Below are 21,216 nucleotides of genomic sequence, written 5' to 3' on the forward strand. Positions count from 1 at the left end.
GACAGGCATGAGGGATGGCTGGCCTCCTTTTGTATAGTCCTGAATATTGCCTGGTCCACTAAGAGGTCTAACCCTACCCCTAATCTTAGAACAGCCCAGCAAACAGTTTTGAATGGAACCTATCCTCACTTTGCTTCCTCATGATGTAACCTCCAACTGAAAGGCAGAGGAGCTAATGTGGGTAGCTTTAATTCTCCTCCCCCCTTTTTTTATTACTTATGTGTTTATATATATATGCCATATATATGAATTATTTTAGTAGCCAATCTGAAGAGCTTGTGTGGTGAAGTTCTGTTTTTTAAGAAATGGTATTTCATAAAGGGGTGAAACAAAAAAAGTTTCTAGTTCTACATTTAATTTGCAATGTAGAGTGACAGGACAGATCACTTCTTGGTGCTTTTAGTTTCCCTTTCCAGAGCAGCAGAGGGATACAGGTATCAGAATTCTACATAATTCTAGAATTATGAAAACACTCTGCATGGCATATAACACTAAAGTCTGTGTGTGTCTGTGTTTTGCTTTGCTTCGTTTGTTTTGTTTAAAACCTGCTAAGATTTCCCAGAGGTAAGTTAAATTTTAAGACCTTTAATTGGATACTATGATCCTGCCTTATTCCAGCTCTAAGGAGAACTACTGTTCTCTTGTTAATTGGGAAGGACCAAAAAACCTTGGTATGGGAAAGTAGAATCACAAATCTGGCTAGGTAAGCCCTGAGGTTTGCAAGATACTCGAGATGGCTGTGTGGGTGTTTAACAGCCTGTTAGCAGATGATCCATTTTTAGAGAACAATTCAGACTAGCTGTACCCATTATTTCCATGGGCAATGGGACTCAAATGGCAAAGATGGGTGAATTTTAGGAAAACTGCTACTCTGGCAAAGTTCCTTGTAAAATCCCATAGAATTGACTCTTCCAATTTAGCAAAGATACCACTGACAAACACCAAAATAAATTTTAATTTTGTGGGACAGCAGGATTTTCATATTTTTCTTTTTGTTTCTTTCATGATAACTTCTAAGATGGTTAGCTTTTATGGCTAAATATGATAAAAATGAAAAATTAAAAAATAACCTCTCATGCATTCTGTGTTGTAAGTTATAATTTGGGCTCTATTTGAAGCTCAGTCTAATTCATGAAATAAAATGGCAGTCTAAAATGTTTCCAAAGAGACATATCTTTTGTAATTTTAAAAAAATGCATTGCAATGAAATATTTGTAGGTGAAGGTCAGAGGTCACAGTCAACATAGTACATAACCACTTGTTAAATAGTTCAGAAGGGTGGTAAAGGGAGGCACTTATACCATGCCACGTCCTGCATTATAAGGAGAGTTACATAATCTTTATGAAAAACCTAACAGGAAGGAATTATTATTTCTGTTCACTGAGGCTCAGAGAAGGTAATTAATTTGCCCATAGTAGGTGTCAGAGCTGGAACTTGAATCCACATCTGTCCAAGTCCAAGACTGGTGCATATTTCAACTTTACTGACCTATGTTCATAACTATGCATTTAAGTGCCAGGGCATACCAAAGCCACATCATGCCTTTGGCACATCATTCTATAGTGTAATTCCATTTGGTGGTAAGTAATTTTAAATATCATTTTGTATTAAATCAAATATGGGTGTGGCATGGAGTGATCTGCAGAATTTGAATGATTTTAAATTTAAATTATATACAAGATTCAGAAGAAATTTCATCCTCCAGGCAGACTACTTCAAGCTGTTTCCAGACTCTTGAGACTATGTTCCTCTCTCTTCTCCCAGAAGAGTTCCTTAAGTGGAAGAGTTTGAGAGGCTGAGACCTAACCCAGGAAACCACATTGGAATTGTTTGTCCAGGTCTCACGTTTTTTGTCAAGCTGGATCTAAGCAGCCAATGTGGTGGTTCCTTCTTAGGGTCTATGGAGGGCCATAGCCTGGAAATATTTTACCTCTGGTTGTAAAGGGTAACTCTTTTTTTTTTTTGCAGGAGGCCATCATTGAAAATCGAGCCCTGTGGATGACATTCAAAAGGTGTTTTGGCTATCAATCAAAAAGTCAGTATCGGATATGGCAGAGGGCCTTGGCAAATGACCCTAGTTGGCCGCTGCTAAACCAAACATCCTTCTCTGACATGCCAGGGTGTGGAAGGGGAGTGTCTTACAGCAATCCGGTGTTTGAGAGCAATGAAGAACAACTCTGAAGCCAGTGTGATATTCAAGTTGACAAAACATAGAAATGATGACAAAAGAGACCAGTTTCAGTGATTTTCAAGCAATGAGACTCTTCTAAAATCAGCTGGAGTTTTTGGAATCAAAAACCTATCCAATCATGGTGGTAAATTAAAATCTACATGATAAAATACTTTCTACAGAGAACACTGCCCCAGAAGAGTGTTTTCCTCTTGGCTTCTGAGAATATTGAGGGTGTTAGTGAATCAAGAATGGGCCAAGGATGGCAATTGGCCAAGAGATTGGGAGGCTAATGGACAAGGAGAATATATAATCTTTCTTCTTAGATAACATATTTTTTAAATGAGTTGAGAGAAAATAGTACTATGTGTAGTCATAGAATTGTAACATGTGAAAGATCACTTTTCAATTCGTATTTTATTGGTGGAAAAACAAATGCATGGGAGCCATCACACCAGTTTTCACTGTCCGGTTCCTTTGTAGTACTTTCAGAGTTGAGACAATTCCTTCTGCCTCTGGCCTTCCCCTGTGTATTAGTAAGGATGGGCTGAGCTGATTCTGCAATAACAAACAACTCCCTTGTCTCAGTGGCTTAACACATAAGAGCTTCTTTTGTGGTCCAGGTGACTCTGTAGGCTCGCCTTCCTCACAGTGCTGGCTGCTTCAATCTTTTAGCCCCACTGACTGAAAACAAGGACTCCATGTTCACTGTGATGGGAAAGGAAGAGTCTGGAGCTCACACAAAGGCTTTCCACTGCCTCACTCCAGAAGTGGATGCATCTCTTCCACTACTCATATCTCATTTATCAGGGATTTGGCAAAGAAGCTGGGAAGTACAGTCACCTGTATTTAGGGCTGGTTTCATGGATGTATGACCTATGCAGTCACCTAGGGCCCCATGCTTAGAAGGGGCACACCCTTATTTTAATGCTTTGCTGTTGCCATCTTGAAATTCTAAATTTTGAAATTCCCACATTTTCATTTTGGATTCAGCCCCACAAATTATGTAGTTGGTCCAGCTTGTGTTCCCGGGAAAGAAAGGAAAGTAGCACATATCAAAGAGCCCAGGCACTGTCCTCTAAGATCTGCAGCCCCTTCCCCTGTGAACATTTCCTATATTTTAGGAACTCCACATCTCACATATCCAACTTCAACTATTTCCACTCCTCTTCTCTACTATTTTTGAGAAAAGTTAGTCATGTGCTACAACATTATATGTTATCATTGACGTAAGTCCTTACACAGTCTACACATTTCTTAAGTCCGAGGCTTCAATTTTCTGAAAATAAAAATAGCCCTTATTTTTATCACTATAACAATTTTGTTATATTGGATTCATTTAGCATAGAAAACACCCAGGTTTCTGTTAGCTCAGCAGACAACTCTCAGTTCTAGGACAATATCCACAAATAGTATTTTAAAGCAAAAGCAAAATTTTCATTACAAACATCAAATGCTAAGTGAATGTTCTGGGTAGGGGGTGGGTCCTAGGCTGGGTTTGTTACTTTTTTTTAAATTTAATTTTATTATGTTATGTTAATCACCGTACAATACATCATTAGTTTTTGAAGTAGTGGCTTTGTTACTTGTTGATAGCATATGCAAGCATTGCCTCTCCTGGCTGAATTCCTGAGGATGGTTGGAGGCTCTGTGACTATAGATAATACTGGGAACATGGTTTTTCTCGGCCATGAAAGTACCTTGTTGCTTCTGGTTTTAAAATAGGGTGTGAAGAATCATTTAAATAGGGTGCAGAATCATTGTCTTCCTTGATACAGGAAGAAATGCTTTCACAAAGTTAGTCTCAGCAGTGATATGGTAGTTCTGAATGTCTTTTTCTAAGACTCATAGTTTACCCACTTTTTAAGAGTGGGGGGTTGTGGACAGGGCAAGCTGGAGATGGTCTACAACCTGGTGACAGGCAAGAGCAGCATGTGCATTCACACCTAGAAAAGCCCCTTACCAGGTGCTGTCACCTCCATTAGCTCATTTGAATTGCATGATTCCCTCCGGACTCAGGCAAGGAAGGACTTAAGATCTACTTTTACAGGTGAGAAAACTGAGATTCAGGGTAAGGCAAGCAGACCCTGGCCTCAGACACAGATCTTCTGAGCCAACTTTCTGTTGTGTCCAAATACCTCCTAATTACAAAGCTCCAGCAGGGCAGGGTGTTTGGGGTGATCTCACAGTCAAACAAAGAATGAGTTTCTTATTTGCCAGGTGGAAGGAGGCAACCCTTTGCTAATACCAGGGCCTAATGTTCAAATGAGTGCTAGGCATCCTGCCAGGCTTGGGCTAGAAGTATGTTCAAAACAAAACAAAACTAAAACCCATGAGTGTCTGTCTGAGACTCTGAATTGCTCTTGCCATGGTCCTAAGTGATTCAATCACTGAGGATTGAATCTAAAATCTTTGTCAAAAGGGACTTATTCTGAAGACTGTACTTGAAATTAACTATATCTTAGAGGTAGTGAGAAAATGCTTAACTTGGAAAAGCAGGACTGGTGGGGTATTGTCAAAGGATGTAAGAATTGTTTTTCAAATACTTGAAGGGTTTCCGTGGTAGAGAAGGCTCCCACCTGTGCCAGGTGGCATGATCAGTGGGTAAAGGGCATGGTGGGAAAGACCACTATCCCAATGGCACAAACAGAAGTGGAATCTGGTGACCTCATGAAGTGTGTGCTCTGTGACATTGGAGGTGCAAGTGGATATTCAAAGACTAATTAGAGATGGAAGTCAAATATCAGATGGAATTCAATTACTTGCAAGATCCCTTTCAGGCTTGATATGCACATGTCTCAGTTTTATGCTATGATGTGAACCATTACTTGTCATTGCCCACATAGAATATCAGACTGCATATTGTGGGGAGATGAGCTGGGGGGGACAGGCTCCCAGCCATGTGGGGCCCGCAGTGTGGACAAATGGGCTTGACTGCTCTGTGCTTTGGAAGGTGGCTTTTGATAGAGATAAGATTCTAGAAAATAGGTGTCCACTGATGGGTCCTGACTGCCAAACTGACAGCTGGGGAATACTTCTGATGTATGTATTTTTCATAGGAAGAGAAGTTTGAAAATTTCAGTAAAAGAACATAGGAGAGTGCCCCAAACTCGAGGACAGAGCTACCTGCACCCAATACGCTTATCTGACCAGGACTTGGAGCAGAAAAGGACATTCATCTGATCCAAATCATTTAAGAGGTTCACCATATGTTCACTCCAAGGTACACAGCTCTGACCCACAGAAAGGAACCCTGGCTCTGGGCTCTTCTCACTAAACAAGCAATGATCTGAGAATGGAAATATGTCTGTGCCATCTGTGTCCTTATGAGCTCATAGGAGTGTGCATGTACACACTTGCAGATGTGGTGACTGGGGAAGTGATTATTTATTCAGAGCCTTGTATTTAGTTTATGCTGTAATAAATTATTCTTTACAAAAGAGGAAAGTATAATCTATAACTCTGGTGTTCTAAAATCAATCTTGCTCCTTTATTGCAGTGGAGTCTTTCACTCTGGCTAATAAAATGGTGTGGTCTACTCTAGTAGTGTTGGAGCAAAGAAACATCTTTAAAAAGTTCCAGGAATTTCCTAACAGTATAGACACTGCTATTCCCTGCTTCCCTCCCTAACAGGGCACTACAGTCTACAAAATACTTTCATACTCATTCTCTTGTTTAAGCCTCATAACAATCATAGGAGGAAGGCAGGGCAAGGATTATGATCCTCCTTCTTTTGATGAGGTACCAGACCCTCCAAAAGTCTCATTAATTTGTCCAAGAGCATACTGGAGCATTTCAGAACTCATTCTACCAATGAGTTCCCTGCTCTGTCACTCTCCCATGTTGTTTCTCCTAGATGAAATGTTTGTAGCACTGAAAAACAAGAAGGCAAGCAAGGCAAGGCAACTATGCAATGGATTGCCATCACAATGTAATTGCTTCCAGAAAGAATTTTTAGTTCTCATAGAAGTTCTCTTGAATTTGATCATTGATCACAGAAAAGGTCAACTCCCATAGCTAAGGAGTAGAATCATATAACCAGAGCCCTTTGAGTCTATTTCATGTGAGCAGATATAGCTCTGGTTTCTGACTTCAGTCTCCGGAAGCAGAAGCCTGTATCTGCTTGAAATTTGCTCAGCCTCTGCTTTGTACAGCAGTTTAGGGTCACATGGATTTTGTCTTGGCTTTGTGCTAAACTCACTTCCTTACGCAGTCAGTAGCTCACTCATTTTGCCAGCACTTAATAACTCACTCATTCCAGGCGTACAGGAACTTACTTTCTTAACTCAATACCTTGGCTCATGCTGCTTTCTCTTTGGGGGCATCAATAATTATTATTCTCATCTCCACACACCCAAATCCCATCCATTTCTCAAAACTCAATTAGAATGCCACCTGGTCTGCCAAGCAAGAAGGGGGATCTCTTTTGTCTACACAGTGCTCACACTCCACATATGCAACTTTTGTGTGGCAGACAGCTCTTTTTACCACGTATTACGTCCTGTAGTGTTTTGACTTATTCCAAGTCTCACTCAACCCCACTTTAACTAGAGATCACATTCTCTGAGGGTAGGGACCAAACCTGATTCATCCCACCTACCACTCTGCACCTAGCACAGGGCAATAGTTGGAGCTCAGCAAGCAGCTGTGGCATGATTGAATAAAAAATATAATCACTGGGATATTTTGTTGATTTATTTTTCCTCTTTTGTCTATGAACATCTGTTTTCTATTCAGTACAAAGAAGCTTAACTGAAACAATAGAACTATGAATAAAAACAACAAAAAGTACAAAGTATAGTGATTTCAACTTTGAACTTAGTTTGGCTGTCCATTTATATGGTGGGGTGTGAAGGTGTGCTGTGGAGTTAGAGTTGGGTATATGCTGCAAAGACTCTCTCAATATGTAGGGGACCCTAGAGATGAATTTGTGTGCAGCTACAAAGGCTCTCCCAGGCATATACTAAATCCAAGTGGAGGGAAAGTTGAGGCAAGCAAACTTGTTTAAAAATCAAACATTGGGGGATAGAGAATAAGGGAAAAGTTTGAGTACAACTGGGTGTGTATTTTTCTATCTGTTCTCTGGTTTCATCCTAACTTTAGGATCTTTTGCAAGGACTTGAGGAAGAGAAAGCTATGGTGGAGAGAGGAGAAGGGCAAAGAAAGGCCCATTCCGTCAGAGAGTGTAATGAAGGAGGGCAGAGGGAATCCACCTGTGGCCTCTGTCACCTGGCAGTGATGAGACTGTGGGAGCACAGGTGGAAGGTGCATGTGGCTAGTGGCTGATGGTGTCATGCAGAGACACATAGCCGACATAGACAGTCTAAGCATGTCTTCAAATGGCTAGAGGAGATAGAAAGTAGCTGAAGAGGATGGGGTATGGCCAGGTGATAGAGAGTGACCATGCAGTCATAGAAATCTGGGTTCTCTGGCAACCAAGCTCAGGGTTAGGCAAGGCCCACAGAAGCCTCAGATGGTAGCAGAGATCATCCCAAAGTGGTAACCTGTGGTACATACAGACAATCCAGGTTGCAGGAGGAGAGAGCATGCTATAAGCGCGAGCCCTGCATGCAGCATGACTTGCAGGGGGCTTCCGTGAAGCTTCTCAATGACTCAGGACGGCCTTCAGAGTGGTGGGCCTTCTATGATCCTGTTTTGGACTATTGTTCCAGGTTTATGTGACCAGGGAAACCTAGATTCTAAAGATAGGAAGGATTCTCTTTCCATCTCTCTATTCTGCACAGCTGGCTGGATCCTCTTTCCTGAAAGTGCACACAGGAACATTTAGGGAAAAAACACTCTGAGAAAGCTCCTCAGAGCCCTAAGGCCACTCTGTCCCTGGCCTGCTTAGGGACAGTGCAAAGCATAAGAGGAGGTGACTGCACAGCAGGCTGGATGGTCTTTCCTGAAAGCTGAGCCAGTTTTCTCCCTACCCAACACAAAGCTAGCCTTGAGAATTTGGTGAACTTGATAGTCTTAAGAATCTAGCCACCATCCATGACTAATTGGAAACCGGTTTGATCTGGGGACAATTTCATAGGTTTGGATCCTCCCTAAATGGATCCTGGAAACTGATTTGGTCTGGATGCCAAGATTTGTAGTTGGGAAAGGCCAAATCTTTGTATCTGCCCATACCTCACCCTAGCACAGGAGGGAAAGTTCACAGGGTTCCCAGAGAAGTGTGAGTGGCTCAGGCCAGCAGGAGTCTGGGCCTGTACCTGGGGCCTGTGTGAGGGCAGAACTGGCTTTTGTTGGCACAGCAGTCATGCTAGCTGAAGTCATTGGCTCTTAGCCAGTGCCCCATGTCTGACCACATTACCAGGAGCCACATGGCACACGGATAGATAAAATCAATCTCTAATGCCCTTTTGGGCAGTGGCATATGTCAGTTAAGAGTATAAGCTTAGGAGTCTGAACTCTAATCCAGACATGTTGAGAGCATGGAAAGGTGAAATCTGTTTATATAGCAGGTGGTTTCCCTGCCTCAGAAAGAAATGGGTAGATGGTGTCTACATGGATTCAGAGGGTACAAATACAGGAACTCTTAGTTCTTTTCTGAGGTTGGATTCCCACAAGCAGACACTGAGATACCTACCATATCTGCCACTCCCTGAATTAAGTGCTTGGATTTGAAGAATGGTCCTTTCCCATGAATGTGATAAGAGTCATTACTGACTAATGTATGAAATGCTATGGGAATGGACCCCAAAACAAAGTTGTTGGACCCATGAGCAGTGCGGGCTACCAAGCGTGGACATATAAACCACTCAGAAAATGTAATTGACTCTATAACAGGTGAAATCAATTAATATTTATTTAATGACTGAAAAGATGATGTTTTTACAACCCCAACATAAGCAATTAAGTGAAAAAGAATAGTTGCTTCAGTGGTCCATAACAAATTACAGTATCTGCAATGCACTGGAAGATAATTTTATAATAAAGACCAAGTAGTGCCTAGGATTTGATCCAAGTTTTGATACTTGACTCCCATGAGGGCCATGGAAGAGCTAGCTCAGTTACCTACAGAGGGTAGTTGGATGGGCAACCAGGCCTAGAATAAGAGTAGAAATGAGAACCTCGGGCAAAAGCCATTAGCAGAAGAGGGGGAGACGTTCCCTCATGGATCAGGAGTCAGTTGTGAGTGGGTGAGGTGGAATGTTTTTTCCTTTTGCTTCACATGCTCTAATCAGAAGTCCTTGGGCTGGCTTGTTTTCTATTATAAGTTCAGATATTCCAACAATCAATCACTTCCAAACAGTATAACTTCTGTCAACAGATTCTGAATCATCCAGTTTCTACAGGAAGAAGATTCCTCAAAGGATCCAGCTGAGCAGTGAATGGTTTACATATCCGTGAAAGATGAGTTTGTCAAAGCCCTTTTGTGATTTGGGGCACAGGAGCAGCTGGAGGAAAGTAGACAATACAGAAGATTTAGATTCCTGAGCATGCCTCCAGTAGGCTGAGATCAAGGGCAGGGTTAGAGCCTCATTCATCTCTGGATTCTCATTTTAGGGCCCAGAAGAGTGCACTGCACATGGAAGCTTTTCACATGTGTGAGCAGAATAGAATGCAGGAGAGCTGGACAAGTCTATGAGTTACTACGCATCTCCAAGGGATGATTTTTGCCAACCATATAAAATCTAATTCCCTAGACAGTTCAGATTTCCATCCCCTGGCTCCAATTTGGTTATCTAGTGTTTTTTTTTTTTTTCTTCCAAGGCTCTTTCTCAAAAAGAATAAAGCAAGGTACACATGGTGAGTTGAAATACTTTTGTATACTAAGCGAAAATTTTAGTTCATACTTGAAATATATTACCGACTTTGAATAACCATCTTTAAAATTGAAATTTATTTTTCTTTTCAAATTTTAATTGTTTTATTTATTTATTTAAGTTCAATTAGCCAATATATAGTACATCATTAGTTTGTGATGTAGTGTTCAATTACTCATTAGTTGTGTATAACACCCAGTTCTCATCAGAGCATGTGCCCTCCTTAATGCCCATCACCCAGTTACCCCATCCTCTCAGCTCCCCTCCCCTCTGCAACCCTCAATTTTTTCCCCAGAGTCCAGAGTCTCTCATGGTTTGTCTCCCTTTCTGGTTTCTCTTCCCATTCAATTTTCCCTCCCTTCCCCTGTGGTCCTCTGAGCTATTCCTTATATTCCACAAATTAGTGAAACCATATGATAATTGTCTTTCTCTGCTTGACTTATTTCACTTAGCATAATAACCTCCAGTTCCATCCATTTTAAAATTAGAGTGGGTCAAGAAAATAAAATGTTACATCAGTAGAACAATTTGATAATTGCCTGAATTTTACTTTTGCAGGTGTTTTGATTTTATGAAAATTCATGTATTAGTTACTGCAACATTAACTATTAATTACAACATATGTATTTTTCTCCTTTTGTAAAAATATATTAATATAATTAAAAATATTAATACTTTACTTCTTTATGTACAAAAATATTTATTTTATTTTTTAAATTCTTTTTACTGGCATAATTATACACACAAAATCCAATGAAAGGCCACTTTAGTGTCTATGTTTATTTTTTAGCCAACATTGTTGTTTTTTTATAAAAAAAATTAAAAGTAATAAAAATATAAAAGAATCAAATAAAGGAGAATATATATTTTATTTTATAAAGAAAATTAAAAGTAATAAAAAATATAAAAAGAAGTAAATAAAGGAGAACATATATCATGTTAATGAATACAAAAACTTAATATCTTAATTTCTTCAATCAATCTACATAGTCACTGTAATTGGCAAAGTCTTAGATTCTGACAGAAATTATTTTAAGTCAATTTTTAAAAAGTGGGACAACAAAGAAGGACTTGATTCATCTCCTATCATATTTTAAAGCCATATATTAAATAATACTTATTTATTTTTTTTTTCAAATTTTTATCAAAAATGGATGCTATATTTTGTCAAAGGCTTTTTCTTCATCTATTGACAGGATTGTATGGTTCTTGTCCTTTCTTTTATTAATGTGGTGTATCACATTAATTGATTTGTGAATACTGAACCACCCCTGCAGCTCAGGAATAAATCCCATTTGATTGGGGCAAATAATTCTTTTAATGTACTGTTGGATTGGATTTGTTAGTATCTTTTTTTTTTAAAGATTTTATTTATTTATTTTAGAGAGAGAGAGAGAGAGAGAGAGAGAGAGTGTGTGCACCAGTAGCAGGGAGAGGCAGAAAGAGAGGGACAAGCAGACTCCTCACTGAGCAGGGGCTCCATCCGAGGACCCTGAGTTCATGACCTGAGCCAAAAGCAGATGCTTAACTGACTGAGCCTCCCAGGTGCCTCATATTTGCTAGTATCTTGTTGAGAATTTTTACATCCACGTTCATCAGGGATATTGGCCTGTCATTCTCCTTTTTAGTGGGTCTTTGTCTGGTTTTGAAATCCAGGTAATGCTGGCCTCATAGAATGAGTTTGGTTTTCTTTCTATGTCTATTTTTTGGAACCGTTTGAGAGGATAAGTATTAACTCTTCTTTAAATGTCTAGTAGAATTCCCCTGGAAAGCCATTTGGCTCTGCACTTCAGTTCATTGTGAGATTTCTGATTATTGATTCAATTTTTGTTCTCATTCAAATTTTCTTTTTCTTCCTGTTCCAGTTTTGGTAGTTTGTATGTTTCTAGGAATTTGTCCATTTCTCCCAGATTGTCCAGTTTGTTGGCATATAATTTTTTATAGTATTTTTTATAGTATAATTTTTATAGTATTCTTTTTAAATTGTATTTCTGTGGTGTTGGTTGTGATCTCTTCTCTTTTGTTCGTGATTTTATTTATTTGGGTCAAAGGACCCAAATTTCTTTTTGATAAGTCTGGCTAGAGGTTTATCAATTTTATTAATTCCTTCAAAGAACTAGCTCTTAGTTTTGTTGATCTGTTCTACTGAGGATTTTTGTTTGTTTGTTTCTATATCATTTATGTCTGCCCTAATCTTTATTATTTCTCTTCTTCTGCTGGCTTTAGGCTTTATTTGCTGTTCATTTTCTAGCTCCTTAAGGTATAGGCTTAGGTTGTGTATTTGAAATTTTCTTGCTTCTTGAGGTAGACCTGTTTTACAATACACTACCCTATTAGGACCACCTTTGCTGTATCTCAAAGGTTTTGCACTGTCATGTTTTCTCTGAAACAAATAATGCAATATATGTTAGGAAAAAAAAAGAAGAAGATAGCAGGAGGGGAAGAATGAAGGGGAGTAAATCGGAGGGGGAGACAAACCATGAGAGACGATGGACTCTGAAAAACAAACTGAGGGTTCTAGAGGGGAGGGGGTGGGGGGATGGGTTAGCCTGGTGATGGGTATTAAAGAGGGCATGTTCTGCATGGAGCACTGGGTGTTATGCACAAACAATGAATCATGGAACACTACATCAAAAACTAATGATGTAATGTATGGTGATTAACATAACAATAAAAAATTTAAAAAACCTCATTTTCATTTGTTTCCATGTATTTTTTTTATTTCTTCTTTAATTTTCATTCTTTAGTAGGATGTTCTTTAATGTCCATGTATTTCTGGTCTTCCCCAATTTTTTCTTGTGGTTGACTTCAAGTTTCATAGCATTGTGGTCTGAAAATATGCATGGTATGATCTTGATCTTTTTGTACCTTTTGAGGGCTGATTTGTGACCCAGTATGTGATCTATCCTAGAGAATGTGGAATGTGCACTTGAATAGAATGTGTATTCTGTTGCTTTAGGATGAAATGTTCTGAAAATATTTGTAAGTCCATCTGGTCCAGTATGTCATTCAAAGCCATTGTTTCCTTGATTTTCTGCTTAGATGATCTGTCCATTGCTATAAGTGGGGTGTTAAAGACCCCTACTATTACTGTATTATTATCAATGAGTTTCTTTATGTTTGCTATTCATTGATTTATATATTTGAGTGCCCCCAAATTTATGTACCCAGTTGAAGACATAAATATTTACAATTTTTAGATCTTTCTGATGGATAGACTCCTTAATTATGATATAATGCCCTTCTTCATTGCTTGTTACAGTCTTTGGTTTAAAATCTAGATTGTCTGATATAAGTATGGCTACTCCAGCTTGCTTGCTTGCTTGCTTGCTTTCTTTCTTTCTTTTTTTCTTTCTTTCTTCTTCCTTTTAGAGAGAGAGTGAGAATGAAGGGGGTGATGATGGGGGGGAGAGGCAGAGAGAGAAGGGAGAGAGAATCAAGCCCCAATGCAGGGCTTGGTCTCATGACCCTGAGACCATGACCTGAGCTGAAGTCAAGAGTCAGATGCTTAACTAGCTGAGCCACCCAGGCACCCGACTCTGGCTTTCTTTTGATGTCCATTAGCATGATAGATGGTTTTCCACCCCCTCACTTTCAATCTGCAGGTGTCTTTAGATCTAAAATATGTCTCCTGTAGGGAGGCAACATGGTCTATAGCTCTGTAGGTGGCACATATATGGGTCTTGTTTTTACCCATTCTGATACCCTATGTGTTTTGATTGGAGCATTTAGTCCATTTACATTCAGAGATTATTGAAAGACATGAATTTAGTGCCATTGTGTTATGTGTAAAGTTGGTGTTTCTGGTGATGTTCTCTATTCCTTTCTAGTCTTGGTTGCTTTTGCTCTTTTTACCCCACTCACAGAGTCCCCTTTAATATTTCTTGCAGGGCTGGTTTAGTAGTCACAAACTGTTTTAGTTTTTGTTAGTCTGGGAAACTCTTTATTTCTCCTATTCTGAATGATAACCTTGCTGGATAAAGTATTCTTGGCTGCATATTTTTCCCATTCAGCACATAGAATATATTGTGCCACTTTCTTATGGCCTGCCAAGTTTGTATGGACAGATCTGCTGCAACCTCATCTGTCATCGTGTAGGTTAAGGACTTTTTTCCCTTGCTGCTTTATGGATTATTTCCTTGTCTGTGTATTTTGTGAATTTGACTATGATATGTCTTGGTGATGGTCAGCTTTTGTTGAATTTAATGGGAGATCTCTGTGCTTCTTGGATTTTGATGTCTGTTTCCACCCCCAGATTAGGGAAGTTTTTAGGTATAATTTGCTCAAATAAACCTTCTGCTCCTCTTTCTTTTTCTTCTTCTGGGATACCTATGATATGAATGTTATTATGCTTTAAGGATTCTCCACCTTCCCTAAGTCTACAGTGGTGATCCAATACCTTTCTTTCCCATTTTTTCAGCTTCATTATTTTCTGTAATTTTATCTTCTATATCACTGATTTGTTCCTCTGGTTCATCTATCCTCATTGTCATTTCATCCATTCTGTTTTGCATTTTGGTTAGAGCATTTCTTATTTCAGCCTGACTAGTTTTTAGTTCTTTTTATCTCTGGAGTAAGGGATTCTCTAGTGTCTTCAATACTTTTCTTAATCCTAGGTAGTACTCTTATAATTTTTGTTTTAAATAACTTTTATCTGGGGGCACCTGGGTGCCTCAGTCATTACAAGCATCTGCCTCTGGCTCAGATCATGATCTCAGGGTCCTGGGATCGAGCCCCGCATCAGGCTCCTTCTCAGCGGGAAGCCTGCTTTTCCCTCTCCCACTCCCCCTGCTTGTGTTCCCTCTCTCACTGTGTCTCTCTCTGTCAAATAAATAAATAAAACCTTCTAAATAAATAAATAAATAAATAGCCTGTATCTGTATTGGTTAAATCTTACTTGCGTCTGTATTGATTAAACTCCTGACTGTGAATTCTTCTTGTTCTTTTTTTTTTAAGGCAAATCCCTCCAACTTGTCATTATATCTGGGTCACTGTTTTTTATTTGTGTGTGTAATTGTTAGTAAAGCCTATTGTATTCCTGCTCCTGAGAGTAATGGCTATATTAAGAAGAGAAACAAACAAACCAAAAACCAAAACAAAAACCCAAAAACAAAACAAAACAAAAAAACAAAAGAAAAGAAACTAGATCCTAGTATGTTTTGGTCTGCTCATTAAAAGAAGCTAGATCAGGGGCGGAGCAAGATGGCGGAGGAGTAGGAGACCTGGATTTCATCTGGTCTCAGGAATTCAGCTGAATAGGGATCAAACCATTCTGAACACCTATGAACTCAACAGGGGATCAAAGAGGAGAGTAGCAACAACTCTCTGAACAGAGAAGCGACCACTTTCTGTAAGGTAGGACGTGCGGAGAAGTGAATCCGAGGCGATATTTGGGAGGATAGACAGCGGGGGAGGGGGCCTCCGTCAGCCGCTTCTGGCAAGTGATAGAGCCGCAGAGCACAAAATCGGAACTTTTAGAAGTCGGCTCCGCGGAGGGACATCGCTCCAGTGGCTAAGCGGGAGGTGGAACCCTCTCGGGACAGTGTGGTCTCAGACCCTCGGGGTCACAGAAAGACCGGGGGTGCCTGAGTGCGGCAGAGCTCCTGGGTATCGGAGTGGGGAAGCCAGCTGCGGAGACGGAGCCGAGGCGCGGGCACTCAGCTCGGGGTTGCCATAAACTGTGATCTGCGGCCCAGTCGGGCCACTGCTCCTCCAGCAGGGACCCAACAAGCGGCAGATCCGGGGAGACTCCCCTTCCTCCCCCGGGAGGAGCGGTGTGGGAGCGCACCACGGGGACCTGCTGGGTTTGGAGACTCCACACGGGGTCGGGTGCCAGAGATAGAAACGCTTGGTCACAGGCCAGGTGAGCACGGAGTGCAGCTGGAGACCGGGGACACGGGAGTGACTGGCTGCTTTTCTCTGGGGGTGCACTGAGGAGCGGGGCCCCGAGTTCTTGCCTCCTCTGGGGCGGAGATTGGGAGGCCGCCATTTTCACTGTCGTCCTCCAAAGCCATGCGGAAAGCTTGCAGGGAACAAAGGCTCCTGAGAGCAAACCCGAGCAGCTTGCTTAGCTGGGACCGACAAGGGCGGGGCAATTCTGCCTCCGGCAAAGGCATTTGGGAACCACGGCAACAGGCCCCTCCCCCAGAAGATCAGCACAAACAGCCAGCAAGCCAAGACCAAGTTTACCAATCAAGGAGAACGGGAGAACTCCAGCGCTAGGGGAATACTGCACATAGAATTCATGGCTTTTTTTTACCATGATTCATTAGTTTTTCAAAGTTAATTTTTAATTGTTTTTTTAATTTCTCTTTTTCGCTTTTTCAACCAACATCTTATCAATCCCTTTTTTTTAAAAAAAACATTTTTTATTTTTCATTTTTAGAGTCATATTTTATCCCTTCATAGTAGTTACCCTTATTTTTGGCATATATATATAAGTTGTTCTCTCTTTAAAATTTTGAGATACAGTTTCTTCTGACAGATCAAAATATACCCTAAATCACTAGTGTATGGATTTGTTCTAGTCTCCTGCCTGATCACATTCTCTCCCTTTTTTTTTTTAAATCTTCTTCCTTTTTTCAAACAACTTCTTATCGTATCAATTCCTTTTATAAAATCTTTTATAATTTTCATCTTTGTAGTCATCTTCCATCCCTTCATTGTATCAACCCTTATTTTGTACATATATAAGTCTTTATTCCTTAAAATTTTAGGAGGCACTTTTTTCTAACAGACCAAAATACGCCCAAAATCTGGTGTGTGGCACTGATCTGTGCACTAGCCTGATCATATTTGATCATATTCGGGTTTTATTGTATTGTGCTGTTTTTGTATTTAATCTTTTTCTTTTTTTTTCTCTCTTTCTTTTCTCTTTCTTTTTTCTTTCTTTCCCTTTCTTTTCCCCTGGTTTCAGGTCTTTTCTGATTTGTATAGAGTATATTTGCTGGGGACGTTGTTAATCTGTTAGCATTTTGTTCTCTCATTCATCTATTCTCCTCTGGACAAAATGACAAGATGAAAAAAATCACCTCAGCAAAAAAGACAAGAGATAATACCGTCAGTCAGGGACCTACTCAATACGGCCATTAGTACATTGTCGGACCTAGAGTTCAGAATCATGACTTTAAAGATACTAGCTGGGCTTGAAAAAAGCGTGGAAGTTATTAGAGAAACCCTTTCTGGAGAAATAAAAGAAAAAAATCTAACCAAGTCGAAATCAAAAAGGCTATTAATGAGGTGCAATAAAAAATGGGGGCACTAACTGCTAGGATAAATGAGGCAGAAGAGAGAATCAGCAATATAGAAGACCAAATGATGGGAAATAAAGAGGCTGAGAAAAAGAGAGAGAAACAACTACAGGATCACGAGGGCAGAATTCGAGAGATAAGCGATACCATAAGACGAAACAACATTAGAATAATTGGGATCCCAGAAGAAGAAGAAAGAGAGAGGGGCAGAAGGTATATTGGGGCAAATTATAGCAGAGAACTTCCCTAATGTGAGGAAGGAAACAGGCATCAAAATCCAGGAGGCACAGAGAACCCCTCTCAAAATCAATAAAAATAGGTCAACACCCCGACATCTAATAGTAAAACTTACAAGTCTCAGAGACAAAGAGAAAATCCTGAAAGCAGCTCGGGAGAAGAGATATGTAACCTACAATGGTAGAAATATTAGATTGGCAACAGACCTATCCACAGAGACCTGGCAGGCCAGAAAGGACTGGCATGATATCTTCAGAGCACTAAACGAGAAAAATATGCAGCCAAGAATACTATATCCAGCTAGGCTGTCATTGAAAATAGAAGGGGAGATAAAAAGCTTCCAGGACAAACAAAAACTAAAGGAATTTGCAAACACGAAACCAGCCCTCCAAGAAATATTGAAAGGGGTCCTCTAAGCAAAGAGAGAGACAAAAAGCAGCACAGATCAGAAAGGAACAGAGACAATATACAGTAACAGTCACCTTTGCCTGTAAGGTACTAAAGGCACTAAATTCATACCTTTCAATAGTTACCCTGATTGTAAATGGGCTAAATGCCCCAATCAAAAGACACAGGCTATCAGATTGGATTAAAAAACAAGACCCATCAATATGCTGTCTGCAAGAGACTCATTTGAGACCCAAAGACACCCCCAGATTGAAAGTGACAGGTGGAAAACCATTTACCATACTAATGGACACCAAAAGAAAGCTGGAGTGGCAATCCTTATATCAGACAAATTAGATTTTAAACCAAAGACTGTAATAAGAGATGAGGAAGGACACTATATCCTACTTAAAGGGTGTATCCAACAAGAAGATCTAACAATTGTAAATATCTATGCCCTGAACATGGGAGCAGCCAATTATATAAGGCAATTAATAACAAAAGTGAAGAAACACATTGACAGCAATAAAATAATAGTGGGGGACTTTAACACCCCCCTGACTGAAATGGACAGATCATCTAAGCAAAAGATCAACAAGGAAATAAAGACTTTAAATGACACACTGGACCAAATGGACTTCACAGACATATTCAGAACATTCCATCCCAAAGCAACGGAATACACATTCTTCTCTAGTGCCCATGGAACATTCTCCAGAATTGATCACATCCTAGGTCACAAATCAGGTCTCAACCAGTACCAAAAGATTGGGATTATTCCCTGCATATTTTCAGACCACAATGCTTTGAAACTAGAACTCAATCACAAGAGGAAAGTTGTAAAGAACTCAAATACATGGAGGCTAAAGAGCATCCTACTAAGGAATGAATGGGTCAACCAGAAATTAAAGAAGAATTAAAAAAATTCATGGAAACCAATGAAAATGAAAACACAACTGTTCAAAATCTTTGGGATACAGCAAAGGCAGTCCTGAGAGGAAAGTATATAGCAATACAAGCCTTTCTCAAGAAACAAGAAAGGTCTCAAATACACAACCTAACCCTACACCTAAAGGAGCTGGAGAAAGAACAGCAAATAAAGCCTAAACCCAGCAGGAGAAGAGAAATAATAAAGATCAGAGCAGAAATCAATGAAATAGAAACCAAAAGAACAGTAGAACAGATCAACAAAACTAGGAACTGGTTCTTTGAAAGAATTAACAAGATTGATAAACTCCTGGCCAGACTTATCAAAAAGAAAAGAGAAATGACCCAAATCAACAAAATCATGAATGAAAGAGGAGAGATCACAACCAACACCAAAGAAATACAAACAATTATAAGAACATATTATGAGCAACTCTATGCCAGCAAATTAGATAACCTGGGAGAAATGGGTGCATTCCTAGAGATGTATCAACTACCAAAATTGAACCAGGAAGAAATAGAAAACCTGAACAGACCTACAACCACTAAGGAAATTGAAGCAGTCATCAAAAATCTCCCAACAAACAAAAGCCCTGGGCCAGATGGCCTCCCAGGGGAATTCTATCAGACATTTAAAGAAGAATTAATACCTATTCTCCTGAAACTGTTCCAAAAAAGTAGAAATGGAAGGAAAACTTCCAAACTCATTTTATGAGGCCACCATTACCTTGATCCCAAAACCAAAGACCCCATCAAAAAGGAGAACTACAGACCAATATCCTTGATGAACATGGATGCAAAAATTCTCACCAAAATACTAGCCAATAGGGTCCAACAGTACATTAAAAGGATTATTCACCATGACCAAGTGGGATTTATCCCTGGGTTGCAAGGCTGGTTCAACATCCACAAATCAATCAATGTGATACAATACATTAACAAAAGAAAGAACAAGAATCATATGATGCTCTCAATAGATGGAGAAAAAGCATTTGACAAAGTACAGCATCCTTTCTTGATCAAAACTCTTCAGAGTATAGGAATAGAGGGTACCTACCTCAATATCATAAAAGCCATCTATGAAAAACCTACAGCCAATATCATTCTCAATGGGGAAAAGCTGAGAGCTTTTCCCCTAAGGTCAGGAACGCGGCAGGGATGTCCACTATCACCACTGCTATTCAACATAGTATTAAAAGTCCTAGCCACAGCAATCAGACAACAAAAAGAAACCAAAGGCATCCAAATCGGCAAGGAGGAAGTCAAACTCTCAGTCTTTGCAGATGATATGATACTGTATGTGGAAAACCCAAAAGACTCCACCCCAAAACTGCGAGAACTCATACAGGAATTCAGTAAAGTAGCAGGATATAAAATCAATGCACAGAAATCAGTGGCATTCCTATACACCACCAACAAGTCAGAAGAGAGAGAAATTAAGGAGTCGATCCCATTTACAATTGCACCCAAAACCATAAGATACCTAGGAATAAATCTAACCAAAGAGGCAAAGGATCTGTACTCAGAAAACTATAAAATACTCAGGAAAGAAATTGAAGAAGACACAAAGAAATGGAAAAACGTTCCATGCTCATGGATTGGAAGAACACATATTGTGAAGATGTCAATGCTACCTAGAGCAATCTACACATTCAATGCAATCCCCATCAAAATACCATCCACTTTTTTCAAAGAAATGGAACAAATAATCCTAAAATTTGTATGGAATCAGAAAAGACCCCAAATAGCCAGAGGAATGTTGAAAAAGAAAAGCAAAGCTGGCGGCATCACAATTCCGGACTTCCAGCTCTAATACAAAGCTGTGATCATCAAGACAGTACGGTACTGGCACAAAAACAGACACATAGATCAATGGAACAGAATCGAGAGCCCAGAAATGGACCCTCAACTCTATGGTCAACTCATCTTTGACAAAGCAGGAAAGAATGTCCAATGGAAAAAAGACAGTCTTTTCAACAAATGGTTTTGGGAAAATTGGTCAGCACCATGCAGAAGAATGAAACTGGACCATTTCCTTACACCACACACAAAAGTAGACTCCAAATGATTGAAAGACCTAAACGTGAGACAGGAGTCCATCAAAATCCTAAAGGAGAACACAGGTAGCAACCTCTTCGACCTCAGCCGCAGCAACTTCTTCCTAGAAACATCGCCAAAAGCAAGGGAAGCAAGGGCAAAAATGAACTATTGGGATTTCATCAAGATAAAAAGCTTTTGCACAGTAAAAGAAACAGTCCACAAAACCAAAAGACAACTGACAGAATGGGAGAAAATATTTGCAAATGACATATCAGATAAAGGGCTAGTATCCAAAATCTATAAAGAACTTATCCAACTCAACACCCAAAGAACAAATAATCCAATCAAGAAATGGGCAGAAGACATGAACAGACATTTTTCCAAAGAAGACATCCAAATGGCCAACAGACACATGAAAAAGTGCTCAAC

General features: G+C 39.8%; 1 protein-coding gene across 4 annotated transcripts in view; it reads left to right on the forward strand.

Annotated features, from left to right (window-relative positions):
* The window catches only part of ATP13A4 (ATPase 13A4), a 120,012-nt gene extending 112,917 nt beyond the window's left edge, over positions 1–7,095 (forward strand). For all 4 annotated transcript variants that reach the window (XM_073895504.1, XM_073895515.1, XM_025869156.2 and 1 more), the window contains one exon: positions 1,970–7,095. In XM_073895504.1, the coding sequence (XP_073751605.1) occupies positions 1,970–2,182 (213 nt within the window). In that variant the 3' untranslated portion in view covers positions 2,183–7,095. The remainder of the gene's footprint in view (positions 1–1,969) is intronic.
* The last annotated feature ends 14,121 nt before the right edge of the window (positions 7,096–21,216 follow it).

The sequence above is a fragment of the Callorhinus ursinus genome, unplaced genomic scaffold (assembly GCF_003265705.2).
Source record: "Callorhinus ursinus isolate GAN/ISIS: 27379988/994484 unplaced genomic scaffold, GSC_fseal_2.0 scaffold1, whole genome shotgun sequence".
NCBI lineage: Eukaryota > Metazoa > Chordata > Mammalia > Carnivora > Otariidae > Callorhinus > Callorhinus ursinus.